This window comes from Mustela putorius, unplaced genomic scaffold (assembly GCF_011764305.1).
Source record: "Mustela putorius furo isolate JIRA1106 unplaced genomic scaffold, ASM1176430v1.1 tig00003845_pilon_pilon_pilon, whole genome shotgun sequence".
NCBI lineage: Eukaryota > Metazoa > Chordata > Mammalia > Carnivora > Mustelidae > Mustela > Mustela putorius.
The window spans coordinates 11,926,898-11,945,588 of NW_025421998.1; the positions used below are offsets into that span (position 1 = coordinate 11,926,898).

Sequence of the window (18,691 nt, forward strand, 5' to 3'; positions counted from 1 at the left end):
TCAGCTGTGGGGAGCCTGCTTCCCACTCTGCTCCTCCTCCCACTCGTTTTCTCAATCTCCTCTCTCTCTCAAGTAAATAAAATTAAAAAAAAAAAAAAAAAGAGCAGTGTGAGCAAGGGCTGCAGTAGAAGTAACTGGAACCACTGGTAGAAGTACGGCTCTGTGTTGTTACATCACTTTACAGTTTATAAGGCACTTTTCTAAATACAGTTGTAGTTTGCTCCTACAGAAGCCTGTTGGGATATACACCAGTATCTCCAAGTCACAGAAAAAGAAATATTTCATATGTATATATATGTATATGTATATATATATATACATATATACACATATATAAATATATAAATATACATATATAAATTTTAATACATAGGAATTTAATATATATACAATTTTAATATATAGAAAATTTTCTATAATATATAGAAATACAATTTTAATATATAGAATTTTTTTTTTTTAATGAGCAGATTCAGGCAGCTATTATATGGCTGGAACAGGACATGGCCCAGAGTTTTTCTTTTGCCAAATAGCTTTTGGAACTTTGGTGTGCACCAGAACCACGGGAAGAATTCCTTAAATCTACAGAAAGCCTGGTCCTCCACACAGCCAAGGTTTAGCATTTAGGCAGGCTCCAGGAATTTGTATTCTTAACAAACTTCACAGATAAATTTGATCCGTTCCCAAATGTAAAAGCTATGTCCTAACATAAAGCTTCTGTCAACACACCCCACAAGCAATAAATAAAGTGTCCTTTAAACCACATACAGGGGACCTGCATGGCCCAGTCGGTTACCCATCTAACTCTTGGTTTCTGCTCAGGTCATGATCTCAAGATCGTGGGACTGAGCCCCATGTCAGGCTCCGCGCTCACTGCAAAGTCTCCTTAAGGCTCTCTGTCCCTCTCCCTTCACCCCCCAACTCTCTGAAATAAATAAATAAATAAATATTAAACTACACGCCATATCCAGGGTGCCTGGCTGGCGCAGTCAGGGGAGCATACGACTCTGGATCTCAGGCTTGTGAGTTCAACCCCCACACTAGGTGTAGAGCTTGCCTTCAAAGATAATAATAAATAAATAAAGTGAGAAGTTCATCTATTAAAAAATTAAAGAAAGAAGCTGTGTACCATCTCCATAATTATACATGAGAATTTCTGTCTGAATGCATGAGCAGCATATAATCTGGCGATTTAGTTCCAAAGATCAGTTCTCTCCCAAAAGTCCCCAGAGCTCCTAGAATCTTTAGTCACGAATCCCATGTCTAAAGTATGCAACTGGATGAGACTATAATCCAACCATTCCATTTTTGGAGCATCTATTATAAATCATGCTTTTAAAGGAAAATCTTAAAACTATCATTTGTGTTTCTTTTCAAAATCCATGGAAACAGGAGTCATAAATGCTATGGGGTAAATATTATCGAATGCCTAATATGAAATACTGCATCCACAGTCACATCATGAGTTCATATTTTAAAGCAAGCGTTTCCTGAGGCGCCTGGGTGGCTCAGTTGGTTAAACGTCCCACTCTTGATTTCGGCTCGGGTCATGATCTCAGGGTTGTGAGATCGAGCCCCACTGGGGGTTTCACACAGGACATGGACTCTGCTTGAGATTCTCTCTCTCCCTCTCCCTTCCCCCCAAACCCCCGCTCACCCTGCCTCTCAAACTCTCTTTAAAAATAATAATAATTACATAAATAAATAAAGCAGGCATTTCCTATAAATGGGTTTTGCTTGTCTTAGATAATAGTTAAATCAAAACCTGAAAATTGAATTTTGAAAATTTACCTGGAGATGGAAGCAGCTGGAGACTTGAGTAAGTTACCCAAAAATGTGAAATAATTATCAGTGATGGCTTCCCAATCTATGTTTTCTTCATAACAAGGAGATTCCTCAGAGAAACCTAAACAGAAAGGCATGTCATGTATTGATTTCAAGTTGGATACAACAGTCAAATCTACCAAAGTGAAGAACGCTTTAGTGTTCTTAATCTGGTTGAAAATAATAAAAGAAAGATTAGAAATCCTTATGATTTGGCTTCTGCGTCTGGCCAAGTTCAACTACCACTGGCCATCAAGCAGTATAGACAGTGATCCACAGAAAACAGAAGGTAAATAAGGTGAAACCCATGATTATCCCATCTGTTGCCTTAAGGAAAGTATCGCAGGACTGCCCCAGGAAGTAAACCAAGTGGAACTGGTAGGCACCTTGAGTAGATGGGATGAAGGTTGGAGTACAAAAGACTGCACAGACACGCAGAACAGACTCCAAGGAGAGAGCTGCACAGACAGAGCACTTGCTGATGCCTCCTTCAAGTATTCAGCTGAGGGTAAATCAGTGCACGCTGGTGAAGAAACCCCCTGAGACCAGAGAAAGATCCACCCACAGTCACACTTGGTCCCACGGTCACACTTGGCTGGCTCCCTGGTTGCGGATGTTGCAAGTACACAGCAACTCTGACTGTCCATGCACAAGTCTCAGATAGAAACATGCTCTCTTTTCTTTAGATGCAAAATGGCTGGATTACACAGTGTCTGCATATATGAGTTTTGGAGATGCTGATGCTGTTTTTCAAAGTCGTCATCCTGTTTTACATTCCCACAACACCCTATGATGGCCCCAGTCCTTACGCATTCTTGCCAACATCTGGCACGACCTCTTAAACATGCGAGTCATTCTCGGGACGCTTGGGTGGCTCAGTCAGCTAAGAGTCGGACTGTTGGTTTCAGCTCAGGTTATGGTCTCAGGGTTGTGGGATCAAACCCCACGTGAAAAAGCCCCCCATGAAAAAATTAATTAATTAAAAAAAATAAAGAGGTAGATGAGAAATAGGTAAGATGTGGATGATTAACAAACTTGACCTACTTATTATATATAATTACTACAGCCAACAAGGACAGAAGTGACATGGTTTTGAAGAACTCACACATTTACCAAAACGGACCATGTGCGCCACAAACACATCTCAACAAATTCCAAAGACTGACCATTGAGAATGTTCTCTCATTAAAACAGATGAGAAATTTAGAGTCTTCTTTAAAAATCACTTGAAATGTCCTCAAATGTCAGTAAAAATTTAAAAATATCCTGAAATCATAATAAATATCAGGAAATTTTGAACAGAATGTTAACGAAGACTGTGACCTATCAAACTGTGTGCCCTATACTAGGGTTCTGCATAGAATAAATATTATAGCTTTAAAAGTATATTATTAGAAAAGAAAATTGGGGCATCTGGGTAGCTCAGTCATTAAGCATCTGCCTTCAGCTCAGGTAATGATCCCAGAATCCTGGGATCAAGTCCCGTGTCACATTCTCTTCTTGGGGATGTCTGGTTCTCCCTCTGCCCACTCCCCCTGCTTGTGCTTTCTCTCTTTTCTCTCTCTCTCTCTCTCTCTCTCTCACTGTCAGATAAATAAATAAAAACTTTTTTAAAAAGAAAAGAAGAAAATATGAAAATCAAGAAGCTAGAAAAAGAACATCAAACTGAATTTAGTAGAAGGAAGGGAGGAAATAATACAGATTAAAAAAGGAAATTCATGAAACAGGAAACAAATCAGAAAATCTGTGAAAGAGGACACAAATTCACAGAACAGAGAATCAAGAAAACTCCGTTCTCGGACAAGCTCTATTTCCATAACAGAGCAAGCCTTGAGGCAGCATGATGTGCCCAGTGAGGATTGTCCAAATAGAAGGGAAGTTCACCGGCTCCGGAGAGAAACCTCCTACAACAGTGTCTCGGCTTTGATACTTGGAGCTCGGTGGTCTATATCAGAATTTAATCTCCACGAGCCTCAGTATTCCCAACTGAAAATCAAGTCAAAATGGAACCCAGCTCAAGGGTTGACATGGGGATTGGATGAAATAATTCATACAAAACACAACAAACGTTGTGACTGTCAATGTTATTGAGAATTCTGAACTCGGGCTTCTCACGGATGCCAAATGTCACTCTTGTCGCCTATATTTCTGGAAATGGTCAGGAGCCAGCCAAGCTCTAGCACTGGAGGAACATGCAACCAAGGAGGCACGGCTGACAGCCCAGCTTTGCCGCCGCCAAGGGCAGAGCTCAGTGTGGCCCGCCTGCAGCCGAGGCAGAGACCCAATGGGCAGCTCGTGGGTTTGACACTGACCGCCACAGAGAAGGGTTTCTCTGGCAGCCTCTAAAAGCAGCGGTTGGAGTATGGAGAGTCCGGGAAAAGTTAAAAATGGAACTACACTACCATCCAGCAATTGCACTATGAGGTATTTGCCCGAAGGGTACAAAAGTACAGATTCAAAGGGACCCATGCACCCTGGGGTTGACAGCAGCATTATCAACCAGAGCCAAACCATGGAAGCAGCCCAAGTGTCCATGGAGAGACGAATGGATGAAGACATGGTTCATATACACAAGGGAGTATCACTCTGCTGTCAAAAAGAATAAGATCCTGCCATTTGCAACAACAGGGATGGAGCTAGAGCACATTGTGCTCATCGAGACACGTCAGCCAGAGAAAGACAAATACCATATGCTTTCAGTCATACGTGGAATTTAAGAAACAAAACTACTGAGCAAAGGGGAAAAAGAGAGAGAGAAACAAAGAAACAGACTCTTCATTGCAGGGAACACGTTGCTGGTCATGGCGGGTGGGGGAGGGGGGTCCTGGGGGGGATGGGGAAGCAGGTGGTGGGAGGAAGGAGGGCACCTGCCAGGACAAGCACCGGGTGACGCAGGGAAGTCCTGGGTCCCTGTATTGTACACCCGAGACTAATATTACACCGTATGCTAACTATCTGGAACTTAGATTAAAAACTAATAAACAAAAATGAAAACCCCAGCAGTTTGAGGAGGAAGGAAGGGAGTGAGATTCGGTGGCTGTGGCCACAGAGCAGGAACCCCGAGTCGAAGCAGAGGTGCTCCAAGGGCAAGCTAGTAACCCCCACGGGGCTGGAGCACACACGGCACAGCCAGAGGGATCGCGGTCCCCAGGGAGAGCTGGACCCAGACCACCAGCTCTCCCCTGGGACGAGTCAGAAACACAGGTCCCACCCTGCCAGCGTCTTCTCAGAAAGAGGGCCCTTGGGACGAGGGAATGTCTGCCTGGGGGTCAGGCCATTGCAAATCTGTATAATTCATATTTGAGGGGATTTGGGGTTTTGAAGATAGTACGGAAAGAGGGGAGCGGGCTCGACATGGGGGTGCTGCGCCGGGAGGGCGGGGTGAGTCTAACAGCACAGGAGTGATGAGGCCCCACAGGCAGCAGCTCTGGACTTCTCAGAGTCCGTCATGCCTGGTCCACCCCGTCTGTGTTTATCAGCAAAACCAGGACAGGTTGAGAGGAAAAGAGGTCACTGGTAGAATGAGCAGCGACAACCAGTCAAGCCAGGGCCCTGGTCAGTCTCGCCATAACACATGGTGACAATGCACAGTGGGCATCCCAGTGGCAAATCCTCGGCGAGCCTCTCCTCCGGCCCCCTTCATAAATAGGGCGTCTCTCAGCAGCAACGTGGGGAAGGGGAAGCAGCGCCCAGGTTCCCACAGCGAAGACGGCTGACCTACCAGAGAGACCATTCTGGACACTTCCTTGCACATTCGCAGAATGGACCAGTTCACAGGTCTTCCTGATAAATCCGGTGAAGCCTTTCCAGTAGGGTGTTTCCTCCAAGGATGACTGAACTGTTCCTAGTGCGCGGAAGATCCTACAATCAGAGAAGCCAGAGAAAGCTCGCCTTTGGTCACAGTTTTCAGAACATGACAGATTCCTCTACAGGCCAACAGTCACGGGCACCTGGCAGTCACCTGCGTCAGAAATAAGAACCTTCTCAATGGTCTCCTTACTAGTATTTGATTACTTACAAATGCCCCCACTCAATTTGAAGAGCAAAAGTGATGCATGGGAATATATGAAACATAAGACACAGCATGTCAAGAGAACAGAAAGAGGAAAATAGGACTTAATATAACTTACTATAACTTTGCAGCCAAGACTGTTGCAGAAGGTTAAGTCAATGGTAAACCTTTAAAGGGCTTGTTTAATATCTTATATTTTTACTTTTTTCAAAAGATTTTATTTATCTACCTGAGATTATTTATCTACCCCTAATATTTTGCATTTTTAAATGCTTTCCAATAGTACCAAATAGGTAAGTCTTTTTTTAAAGATTAAAAGAAAAACTATGCCTCCACCAGAAAGGATGAATACCCAACTTTTGTAGCAACATGGGCGGGACTAGAAGAGATTATGCTGAGTGAAATAAGTCAAGCAGAGAGAGTCAATGATCATATGGTTTCACTTATTTGTGGGGCATAACAAATAGCATGGAGGACATGGGGAGATGGAGAGGAGAAGGGAGTTGAGGGAAATTGGAAGGGGAGGTGAACCATGAGAGACTTTGGACTCTGAAAAACAATCTGAAGGGTTTGAAGGGGCGGGGGGTGGGGCGTGGGAGAATAAGGTGGTGGTCATTAGAGAGGGCACAGATTGCATGGAGCACTGGGTGTGGTGCAAAAACAATGAATACTGTTATGCTGAAAAGAAATAAAAAAATTAAAAAAAAAAAAGAAAAATTATGCCTTCCCCCAGAAATAGAATATACTAGAAACAGAATATATACTAGAAATAGGCTATACAATGTGGATCCATGTTTCGGTAGATGTTTCCCAACTGTTCACCAGTTTCCCATCACACACAGACTCACACTGCTGCTGCAAGCTGGTCCTTACAGTCACCGGCAAGGTCGCGGTCCCCGGGTGAGGCAGCCGCTGCCAGCCGCTGGGAGAGCCGCCTGCAGGAAAGGCCCACGTCCTCCAGCTGCGCTTCTACTTCCTGCCAGCCCAGAAGTCCTTCGAATCCTGAATCTGCCACATCTGTCCGCCCAGTGACGACTTCTTGCAAAAGGCGATCCTTGACAGGGGAAGAGCACGTAAGGACAGGGTGGCCCCGGGAAGCAGCGCATGTCCCGTCTCCCATACCAAGGGCTCTCTTGAACTGTGACTCCAAGACCGTGCCCTGCAGACCTGCTTTTGTAACCTGAGGGACCGTCCTGGACTTGCCTCTTTACCCCCAAATCAAGGCTGTGTCCGAAGGGACACAGATGTGAAGCCCATCTGTGCTGGCTAGTCCCCCAGTCGCCCCACAGGACCCAGCCTTCTCGGAGTCACGCTCCTGTGATTCTGTTCCACAGTTAATAGCCCACATCCTCCAACCAAAACAAAACAAAACAAAACAACAAAACAAAACAAACAAACAAAAAAAAAAAACAAAAAACCACACACACACACACACACACCAGAAGCGGCACAGGTGCTCCTTCCAGCCCAACCCTACCAGGCAGCATGAGAAAATAAGAAATGAAACACGCCATACAGAGGGAAAAAAATGAACAGCAGAAAAGGGAATGGTACTATCACTTGTAGTGCTCGGCGAGAAAAATATGGGTCGAAGGGGACATCATGAATTTTACTAACAAACGGCTCCCCACTCTCTCAAGCTCTCAGCAAGGGGCGGGGACATGGAGAAGCAGGGCTGGCCGCGGCTCTGTGCTCCAAGCTGGCCGATGCCTGAAGTTATGTGTCCGGCCTCTTGACGTCTGCAGCCAGGGATGGAGCGGACGGGGAGCCCGGAAATCAGGCGGGCGGGGAGGCGCGGTCTGAGAGTTTAGGGTGCTCTTGGGGAAGACCGCTGTCAAGGAGATTTGGGCCAGATGGGTGACGGGCAGCCTCCTGAGTGGGGCCGGAGGAGAGATGGAGCAGGGGTGGCTGGATTTCCATGGCGGGGGGAGGTGGGTGTCTAACCTGCAAAATCAGCCCACTGGCATCAGCGGACGAGATCAGAAGGCGGCTACTTACCGCGTCCTCCGCTGACTGCAGTAGCTCGTTGAAAACGCTGCTCTTGGTGGAGTCGTGGGGACACGACAGTGCCCGGAGGCGCTCCCAGGCACCAGGGTTCCCACCACACCGGAGAGCCTCCTTCCCAGACAAGCTGGCATTTAGGCACCTGTCCATAGCCTTCTTCACCAAGACCTGAACAACGAAGGGGAGCAGGAGGGGGTGACTCCGAGAGGCTTGTGCTTGCCCCCCAAGGGTTAGAGAGCAACAACCAGACACCAGCAGCCGTCCGAATTCCAAAATTAAGACAAAGCTCTTCAAGAATCGTCCTCTTTGCTGGCACATGTTGCCAGCACAGCTCACAGCAGGGGCAAAACAGAAGAGAGCACGAGCGGCTTGAACGTTTTCTCAAACTCGTTGATTTGGAACCCTGTGCTGTGCTTTACCTGCTTCCACCGAAGGAACGCGTCCCTTTCTGGGTGCAGTTGCTCGGGTCCGCCCAGTGTGGCGCTGTAAGCCGGTCTCTCCGGGCACGTGAGCACTGCTGTAAGGTCGACAAACGGACGCATGACTACTTCCCCTCAAGCACACTACTCCCCACTCGCCTCCTCCACGAGGCCGCGACGAGCACAGGGAATTCAGAAAACCAGCAGCTCAGCAAACTGCACCTATTATCAGACATTTTATGATCTCCCTGAGAGAGGAAAACAGAAAAGTCATTGCACTGTCCTTTCATACGTCCTCAAGACGCGTGAGGACGGCATCAGGGGAGGGGAGAGCTTCACTCCAAAAGCGACATCCATCCTCACTTCTTCCCTCTCCACCATGGAGAGGGAAGAGGCCCCCGCCCCACTCCCCAGCCTCCCCAGCCACCCTGCAGAGCATAAAATGCACCGTGACAACTGTGTCTGAGCCCAACAAAGGCATCAGGCAGTTTCAAGTCTGCTTTTCAATCAGTCTCATGTGGCCTCCTAGCGAGCGGGCGACAAGTAAGACCCAGCCAGTTTACCTTGGACAAAACGCAAATTCTGGGCTACCGCGTTCCTGAGCGCCCCAAGGAGCAGAAGCAGTCTCTTCAGGGCTGGCCATGGGGGCAGGCCTCGAAGGACATTCTCCAGCTGCTGCAGATGCAGTAATCTGAGGGCACAGGAAACTATTTTAAGAAGAGTGTCAGAATGCCGCACTCTGCGTGGTGGGCGCGGGACCCATCGAAGGTGAATTAACAGCAGCTATAAGAGTCTCCAGGGCCAAGAAGGACTCCCGGCAGGACAGCTGGACACCTGCAGCCCCTGGGCAGGGAGTGGAGGGAAACAGAGGCCCCTGGTGCAGACACAGGCGCTCCCCAGCTGACCGCTGCAGAGACCACGCTCCCCGGGAAGGCAGGCAGTCACAGGGCTGGGGGAGTGGGGAACACTTGTCCAGCTGTCCCAGACAGCCAAAGCTCCCCCCCACCCCAGAGGCTCTCTGTTGCCCTAAGAGGGTGCCCGACTCAGGAAGAGGGAAGGAGCCACCCAGACAAGCAGCTGGAAAGACAGGGACTCTGCAGCGAGAGAAGCTGACGCTGGAACAGAATGTTCGAGTGAAGAACCAGGTGGGGGTCACCCTGTGGGAGCAAGTGCCCAGCGGGAGAAGGCAGATCCTCGGGTATCCCTGCAAGCACAGGGAATCTCCTGCCCAGGAAGAGAAAGTGAGCTGGAAGGTGAGACCCAGGAGACGCTCTAGGGGCACCCGTGCAAGGTGCCCGAGGCTGGGCCAGCGATGGGTGGCACCCGGTCCTCATCTGGCCCTACCTGGCCCCGTGCCCACACCGGCCCGCCTCTCCTGCATCTCATCACCCCGGTGCAGGAGGTCCAGGCAGGAACAGGCGCACCATGAGCACCCCCTGCCTCCGATGACGTGTGTGCTCGGTCCCAAAGGAAGGCTTGGTGGGTCGTCCGGTTGGAAGTTGGGACTTGGAGGAGAGAAGGTGTGAGCATTCGGCAAGAACAGGGTAGAAGTAAGGAGCTGTGGTGCTCCGGCCAACAGTTTCCCACCAAGGGCAGTGTGGATGGTAGGAGGATCCAGGGGCGCCGCCGGCAAACGAGGACTAACCTCAGGACGGGCAGGCGGCGTCTAAAATCATGACGACAGCAAGCGCTCAGTGGGACACCCTGAGGGATGCCGGGAGGGGACGCGAGCCCAGGGGCCGAAGCAGGTGTGCACACAGAGGACGGCGCTGGGACCCGAGCCACGGCCGCCCCCACACCGAACGCAGGAAACAAGCTGCTGCGAAAACACGGGATTCACAAGACAAGACTGGATCGGGAGGGTCTGTGCCAGGGGACGTCGGAGGAGGAACCTCGGTGAGCCTGGGGGTGAGTTGAGGAGAGAGAGGTAGATGCCGTGGGAGGCGTGAGACGTGGGAGTCGTGAGAGACTGGGTAGCACTTGTGAGCCGCCACTAAGTGTGGGGTGTCCTCAACCCCGGGGTCTCCCTGCTGGCCATAACAAGGGAGGGGGTGGGTCCTTCCTTCCTTAGAGGGGAAGACATGAGGCCACTGGGGGGTGGGGGGGTGTCCCGCATGGAGCCAGCAGCAGACCAAGGGCTTCATAACTGGTAAGGGACTCGGGGGCCACCAAGAAAACCAAGAAATGCCATCAGCATGGGGAGGTGGAAACCCAGGGACCAGAGAAGTGCACAGGCCACAGACTTGCTTGTTACCCAGACGGCCAAGTGGAGGCCATCTGTATCCCCAAACAGAGGTGGGTGTGGGGAGAAAGGGAGGCTCCAGGGCCCCACGGCTGGCCGGGTGCACACAGTAGCTGCGGGAAGACCCCCCACCTTCCCATCCTGAGTGTGGGCGGAAAGAGAAGCCCGGGCCAGCCACACCTGGTCCTCCAAGGGAGTCTCTCACATCCCTGCTCCCTGGAGGATCTGAGATCCAGAGTGCCCCAGGGCTCTCTGTCGCCCGGGCAGAAGTGGCAGGGGCATGGGAGGTTTGTAAGGTCAGGAAGGTGACCTACTCTATCGCTAGCACCCAGGAGATCTCTAAGATAAAACAGGAAACTAGAACCTTCAAAAGCAAGATCCTCCTTCCTTACCAGGTTCCAGAAAACTCGAGGGAGTTGGAAATGTGTCCAGTTATGAACACACCTGTATGTACATCATGTGTGCCCTGAGAACACGCCCCGACCCCGTGCGATTCTAACGATGCAATTCTCTCTCGTGCTGTGTAACAGCAGGCGATCTGAGGCCCGTGGCTTGAAATGGCCCCTTCGGAGACAATACTGAGACATTCTCTGCTCGCTTCCAAGGAAAGCCTACACCTGAGGCATGTAATGGGGCCAAGTTCCTGCCAAGGGCAGGACCCGCTGAAAAAGACAGCTGAATACTGCAATAGAACCACCCGTCGGGAATCCATTCAGCTTATCTCAAAAATGAAGAGGGTCTACATTTCCCCATTTTTGAAGTGTTTCCAGACCTTCTGCAAACAATTCAATGGTGCAAAACTTCAAAACAACCGTAAAAACAGTTTCTTCCATGCGAGTGCCTCCACAATGCTTTTGTTCATTTTAGATCTGAAATCCAGAAGGCTGACCCCCTTCTTGGATATGCTCCCCCACTGGGTTGTTGCCCTCCTCTGAACAGACATAGGGGGACGCCTGGGGTAGGGTGAGGGGTGTTCCAGTGGGTTATGTGTCTGCCCTTGGCTCAGGTCATGATCTCAGGGTCCTGGGTTTGAGTCCTGCATTAGGCTCTCTGCTCGGCAGGGATCCTGCCTCTCCCCCTGCTTGTGCTCCTGCTCTCATTCTCTCTCTCTCTCTCTCTGACAAACAAATGGGTAAAATCTTTAAAAAACAAATACAGACATGAGTTTGGGGCAAACGATTTGGGACGGTCCCCACGACACCATCCTGGAGTCATCTCCCAGCTACTGACTAGGAAGCCACTGTCTAGCTGTGGTCCTATGAATTCTCCTCTCGCTGTCTTATCACGCGTCCTTAACATTCAGGCTCACGAGCCTAACCAGTAATCAAACAGGAAAGCACGCCTTACATCTTGGGAGATGGGCGGCTGCCGGTGGGGCCATCTGCCGCCACGCTGTCACTCAGGAGGGGAAGCAGAGCCTGCAGAACCTTCACCACCTGCTGTGGCTCCTGCCCTTCCACAGTCGGACCTCGGAGAGCCTCCAGGCTGTGGGTGACCCCAGCGAGCACCTGCTGGAGAACGCCAGGGAGCACCTGTACACGTAGAAAAGGAAACAGTGTTATGAACCATAACCAGTAGACAGGAGAGCGTGTGCATGGGATATAGTAACAGAGTCTTCTAGAGGATGGATGGCCCGTGTTTACGATGTTGCCAGATTGAAAGGTCTGTCACGTGCCGTAGGTTTTAATTTCTACTCAGAAACTAAAGATTAGAAATGGCATCAACGGCTGCATGCAGCGTCTCCATTGGGCTCCCTTTTCTCTTCCCTTTGCCCCAGGGCCACGTGCAAAAGAGAAGGCGGGGGCACCTGGGGGGCTCGGTCAGTGGAGCATCCGACTTTCGGTGTTGGTTCACGTCGTGATCTCGGGGTTGTGAGATCAGGCCCCATGTCGGGCTCCACACTCGCCCATGAAAGTAGGTAACAGCACCTTTCTCTGTTTCCCTTAAAATGGTTATGGTTTGAGTACGATGCTTCTCGTCAAAGCCAGAGTGAAAGGATAGGCTGAGTGGTGCCCCCCACCTCTAGAGCCCCAGGGGACTGGACCCCTGCTTCCGAATGTCCTAGGTGGTCATCCAAGGAGCCCTGTGGAAACCCCACATGCCAAAAACACACTATGGCTCTTGTCACGGCCACGTGTGTGTCTCAGAGTAAGACAGGCTTTCTGGGGACATGTGCGGTGAGGCCCCAGCGAGTCGAGGCCAGTGGACACACGCAGGAGAAGGGCACTTAGTGGGCAGGATGTGGGGCTCCCAGGGCTCGTCTCTGGAAAGGACAGCAAGGAAACAGGGAACAGAGTGCAGGGAAAGGGAACAGGTTCTCAGCTTTGTAGCTGCACAGAACCCTCGTCCAACACCACGGGCCACATTTATGCCCTGTGTTACCTGTGTTCCCAAAAAGAAATCAAATGCTATAAAAATCAATAAAATCAGAGTCTGAGAGACGGAGAGGAGAGAGATGGGTGCAGACACACTGAGCGGGTCTCTGCGGAGGGCACCTGCTTGGACGCTTGCAGCCAGTTGACCGCATGCACCAGGTAGTCTGTGGCCTCAGACCAGCGTGGGGGACAGTCTGCGGGGTGACCCTCCAGGACAGCTTCGTCCTCGGAAGTCCGGGACAAGATGGAACATACCATCTGCTCCAAAGCTGCTTCTGTGGGAATCTGCCAAAGAAAGGGAACATCGTTACAAGTCTGCTTTTTTCCAGAATGTTCCCCTCTGAGAATAATACCACAACCTTGGCAAAGGAAGAGCTCAGGGCTTTGCTTGACAGGAGAAGGAACAGGCTGATAAAGGGTCGCTTGTGTGGTCAGTGGAGGGACACCTTCTGGAATGACCTGTTTCAGGATCGTCCGCAAGCAGTGGAAACAGCAGTTTCTCCGGGTCGAGGACATGGGATGAATCAAATACAGCTTTTTTCAGTCTCTGGCCAAAAGCAGACAGCGGGCCAGCCCCGTTCACCTGGCACGGGGCACCCCCGAAGCAGCTTTGCCAGAAACATTTTCTCTTCCAGTTACCAAAGGTGGACAAAGTCAGGACAAGTCACACTGGACTTGTGGGTCAGAAACGGTTTGACATTTTGGACCCAAATCTCCCTTATTTCTGTACATGAACTTCTACACACAGTTCTTCTCCTGTAGTTCTGTAAAAATACTTGCGTGTGCGTGGGAACGAGCCACGCTCCTGTTACGTGGATTTACAGTAACTGCACACCACGTTCCAGAACCTCTACGGATGATGACAGCCAAAAGTCATTAATGTCCCACAGCCTCCCTGGAAGCTTCCTTCGGGACGCAGAGAAATGACACTCACTGGTGACTATCACAAAGCCACGGTATCCCGTGAGGGAAACATGGCCCCTTCCCTTCCCACAGGATTCACACGGTCCCTGAGACATGGACACCGCTCAGGCTCCCTGCAATGGCCTCGTGAGGGGTCATGGGGGAGAGAGTACATGGGGGTCCCACAGGGACATGAGCCGTGATGTATCAGTCTTCTCGGCGGGCAGTGGAGAACAGAAGCGGGAGAGATTCCTCTCTTCCAGGGGCAGCACATGCAAAGGCCCAGAGCGGCAGCGCCCACAGTCAGATGGGACCAGGGGAGGCCCTGGAAGGCTCTGCGAATGCTGGAATGTGAGGAGCCTCACGTGGGTGGGGGGCAGGGTGATGGTGGGGGGACGCACTTCTCTGCGTCCCGATGGTGGGGGGCAGGGTGATGGTGCCCCGAGGTGCTCACCTCCGAATCCCCAGAGCCTATGAGTAGGTGTTCCCTCAGCAGGTGGAATTATAGTTGCTGACCAGCAGACTCTGAGAGGGGGAGACCACCCTGGATTATGAACTGAGCCCACCGAAATCACAGGGCTCCTTACACGTGGGAGGGGAAGGCAAACGCTGTGTGAGAAAATACCCCATCACCACTGCCCTGAGGGGAGAGGGGCCCGGAGCCAGGGCGTGCAGCGGCTTCTAGAAGCTAAGAAGGGAAGGAGAATGCACGCCCTGGAGCCTACAGAGGAACACAGACACCCTGATTTGAGCCCCCGGACACCCGTTTGGGACGTCCGACTTCCAGAGCTATGCCATCGCAACTGTGTGTTGTGTGGGACCACCAGGCTGGCAGAGATGTGTCCCAGCAGCCAGGGGAGCCTCGGACCTGTGACATGTGCTCTGCGCCCTACCCAACCATCGCCCTCATAATTCTAATCTTTTTTAAGATTTTATTTACGTATTTGACAGAGGGAGCTAGAGGCAGAGCATGTGCAGAAGCAGGGGGAGCAGCAGAGGGAGAGGGAGAATCAAGCTCCCCACTGAGCAGGGAGTCCAATGTGGGACTCGATCCCCAAACCCTGGGATCATGACCGGAGCCGAAGGCAGACGCTTAACCCACTGAGCCACCCAGGCCTCCCTGGAATTCTAATCTTGAAATACTTACCATTCTAAAGTAAAGGTTCTGTGTAATGTGATGCAAACTATATTCCAAAATAATGAGAAAGCAGGTCCTAAGTCTAGAGAAAGCCAAGTAGCATCAGCCCCCTGGCTTTCCCCCGTGCCCACGACAGGTGCCACGGGGCCCAATTCCAAGTCCCACGGGAGGTCAGCGGTTAATGAACTGGTGCCAGGTGCAGGAGGAGCCCAGGAACCCACCCCTCCTGGCCAAGCCTGAGACCCACTGGCAGAAGGAATTTTCCAGACAGACAGCTGTTAGCAGCAGCATCCGGCGGAGGCCAGCGGCTGACCCCCAAACTCACAGCACCAACTGGTAACCCAGAAGTGAAGAGCAACTGTGCACACGCACATAGTGGCTATGAGAATGTGAGAAGGGCCAGCTGGGAAGCGCCAGGTGCTGGACCTCGGAGAAGTGAGCGAAACCCACACCCTGGGCACAGAACAAGACCCAAGCCAAAGAGTGTGGGTCTTGCCCAAACGTCCGACCCCTCAACCCCGACCGGCAAGGCTCTCACCCTGGAGGGATCCATGCAGCCAACAGAGACAGATGCACGGTTTCCGGACCCTACCCCATGCAAAGCAGGAGTGCTGGCAAACACACGGGAGTGACGAAGGAAAGGCGCAGAAAGAACCTTCTAGAACCTCAGGAGTAGCAGCGGCGAGCTGGGTCTCCAGGGGTCAGCTCTTCCAACTCCTTTAGTTTATTCAGTTTGAAAAGGGAGGCTCCTATCTGGTGAGCCCCCCCAGCTCCTGCCCCTCGCTCCCGCCCTGACCCCTTATAGGGACCGAGAGAGAGAATGACTGTGACTAATTATTCTGTTACTTCCAAACCACCTCTGGGGCTGGGATACAATGACCAGGTAAGAGGAAGGGAGACTTCTAGAAGGGCCAGACCGATCCAGGCGGCTCCGAGGCTCGCAGAGGACTCCCTGTCCTGCTGCGTCCTCCACCCCTTCGCGCACCCTCCCTGGGAGCACCCTCAGAACCCCACAGAGTGAGAAGCCTCAAGCGAGAGTACCTCCTGAAATTCCGCGGAGTAATTCAGGATTTGCTCTGCGTGAAGGTCATCGAAGCCAAATCGGGATCTGAGGTCAGCCTGGACCTTCTGTGGGTCCCACACCAGCTCCCGCAGGGACAGGTTGTATCTGGACCCTGCAAGGCAACCAAAGAGTGACGATAATGTGTAATGTGTGTAATTAAGTTAAGGTGACAATAGTGAGTCAGTTGAGGCGGAAACAGTGGGACACACGATTCAGAGCGTGACGCCTCGTTCACTCCACCAGGAAAAGCAAGTGGAGACCAGATGCTCTCCAGGCACTCAGGTTGGAGAAGCAAACAGAAGCGACCACGGGATGCCTCGCAGCTTGGTAGGGTGGTCCACGGCCCTCGTATTCGTGACCGCAGAGTTTCCAGAAGGAATATGACAACGTATTTCAAGAGCTTTATGAAATTCCAATCACCGAGCCCAATAATTACACTTTCAAAAAATCCTTCTCGAGAAGCCTAACCAGATGCATGAAGAAGTAATGTACAACACAACGCTATGGCACTGGTCTTACACTGAGTCAGTACTAAAACCTGCGAAGCGTCTAGCAAGGGGGAAAAGGATAAATGGCAGTAAATTCACAGCAGAAAATACCGCCCCCTTTAAAACCACATTTCTGGGGCGCCTGGGGCGCTCGGTCAGTTGAGCATCTGGCTCTTGATTTCAGCTCAGGCCATGGTCTCAGGGCCATGGGATCGAGCCCTGAGTCACCTCCGTGCTCTGCGAAGAGTTTGCTAGTCCCCGCTCCCTCTGCTCCTCCCCTGCTCTACCTCTCTCTCAAATAAATAAATTAAATTAAATACTTTTTAAAAAAATAAAAATAAAACCGCATTCCTGAAAACTACTTAAGGCCACAGATAAAATTTCCCTTAAAAGAATTAATCAAGGTATAAAACTCATTGGGACCCAAAGAACCCAGCAACACTCCCTGAAAATAGCACATACAGAATATAATTCCAAATCCCCCCCTCCCAGTTTTGACATAATCTCTGTGACTGTGGCCTGTCGATTGCAAACCTAAAAGCTTATAAATTCCAAGGTGAGACTTCCTCTGAAATCCCAGCAGTGAGACAGTGTTCAGATTGTGAACCACAAGCCTCTCCTAGGCATCCACACATGCAAAGGACCACAAAACCATTCTCACTTGTGTGACCTCTTGGTACCCTTATTTTTTTCTAAGTTCTTATTTATTTACTTGAGAGAGAGAGACAGAAAAAACACAAGCAGGGGGGAGCAGCCGGCAGAGGGAAAAGGAGAAGCAGGCTCCTCACCGAGCAGGAAACCCAACATGGGGCTCAATCCCAGGACCCCAGGATCATGACCTGAGCCAAAGGCAGGTGCTTCATCGACTAAGCTCCCCAGGCTCCCTCTCTCAGTACCCCTAAATTAATACTGTGGTTCTCCAGGAAGGACATAGTTCTGCCACTTACAAAAGGCCCAGCCCTGGGGGACTTTAGGAAGGCATCGAAGATGGGGCAGATCCCAGAAATCTGAGACCCCTTGCTATTAGTCTAGCTGTCTATGCATAAAGGGGACAAGGTCTGGTTCTATGGTTTTATTTTAATTTTAACATTTATTTATTTACTGAGGGGGAGGGGCAGAGGGAGAGACAATCCTAAGCAGACCTAGCACTGAATGCAGAGTCCAACGTAGGGCTCGATTGCAAGACCTCGAGATCAACACCTAAGCCAAAACCAAGAGTCGGAAACTCAACAGACTGGGCCAACCCAGGGCTCCTGGTTCTGAGATTTTAAACTGGCATTTATTGTGTGTCAAAGAGGCAGTCCCTAGGCTAGGACTTTTCCTGGACAAGTCTTGCTAAGTTCCCCATAACACACCAGGTAGGTGTAATAACTACCCTCTTCTGGGGGAGAAGGAAGCAGACTGGGAGTCATATGATCTCACACCTCTGGCTTTAGTCATGACTCAAATCCAGATCTTAGCCCTGACCCTGCGTGGTAACCATTAAACTCTGCTGCTCTCAGAATGTATTAGGGTTATGCACAGAATTCCAGAAGGGAGGGGAAAATAGTGACACCAGTCACTGAGGGGTATCAAACTATAAAATCATTCTAGGGGCACCTGGGTGGCTCAGTCGTTAAGCGTCTGCCTTCAGCTCAGGTCATGATCCCAGAGTCCTGGGATCAAGCCCGGCATCAGGCTCCCTGCTCCGCGGGGAGTCTGCTTCTCCTTCTTCCTCTGTCTGCTGCTCCCCCTGCTTGTGTTCCCTCTCTCATTGTCCCTCTCTCTGTCAAATAAATAAAATCTTTTTTAAAAAATCAATGAACCTTGGAACACTGAAAAAAATAAAATTAAATTAAATAATAGTAATCATCATCATTCTAGAACAATGAGAAACATAGGGCTTGACACTCGCTGCTGGACAGCAGAGCTCAGATCACAGGAATTCACAAGTTTAGTGAAGCACGTGCCTGGGACCTTGACCCCAAGTCACTGACAGGGCGCATTCCTCCCCTTCCCACACCGTGATCTGCTCATTAGCCAAAGGTACTTTTCTTGGACACAAGAGAAAGAGGATAATTTTTAGTTGCCTTGAGATGCTTCGTCATAATGTTTCTCAGCTCTGACTCCCTGGCAACTGAAAAAATAGCTTATTTTAATTACATTCTTAGCTGTACTTATAGTTCCAGTTATAAGGTGAATAGATTGTTGTAATTTGGATCATGTACGAATACTTGAGCTTCC

The 18,691-nt window shown here is 50.4% G+C and overlaps 1 protein-coding gene across 1 annotated transcript in view; it reads right to left on the minus strand.

The window, feature by feature from the left end:
- The window catches only part of ABCA13 (ATP binding cassette subfamily A member 13), a 320,465-nt gene that overhangs the window by 257,926 nt on the left and 43,848 nt on the right, over window positions 1-18,691 (minus strand). The window contains exons 9-17 of the mRNA XM_045089507.1: window positions 15,959-16,085; window positions 12,997-13,161; window positions 11,849-12,033; window positions 8,823-8,950; window positions 8,216-8,357; window positions 7,835-8,171; window positions 6,685-6,890; window positions 5,546-5,685; window positions 1,792-1,906 (exon numbers count right to left, since the gene is read on the minus strand). Coding sequence (XP_044945442.1) covers window positions 1,792-1,906; window positions 5,546-5,685; window positions 6,685-6,890; window positions 7,835-8,171; window positions 8,216-8,357; window positions 8,823-8,950; window positions 11,849-12,033; window positions 12,997-13,161; window positions 15,959-16,085 — 1,545 coding nt within the window. The remainder of the gene's footprint in view (window positions 1-1,791; window positions 1,907-5,545; window positions 5,686-6,684; window positions 6,891-7,834; window positions 8,172-8,215; window positions 8,358-8,822; window positions 8,951-11,848; window positions 12,034-12,996; window positions 13,162-15,958; window positions 16,086-18,691) is intronic.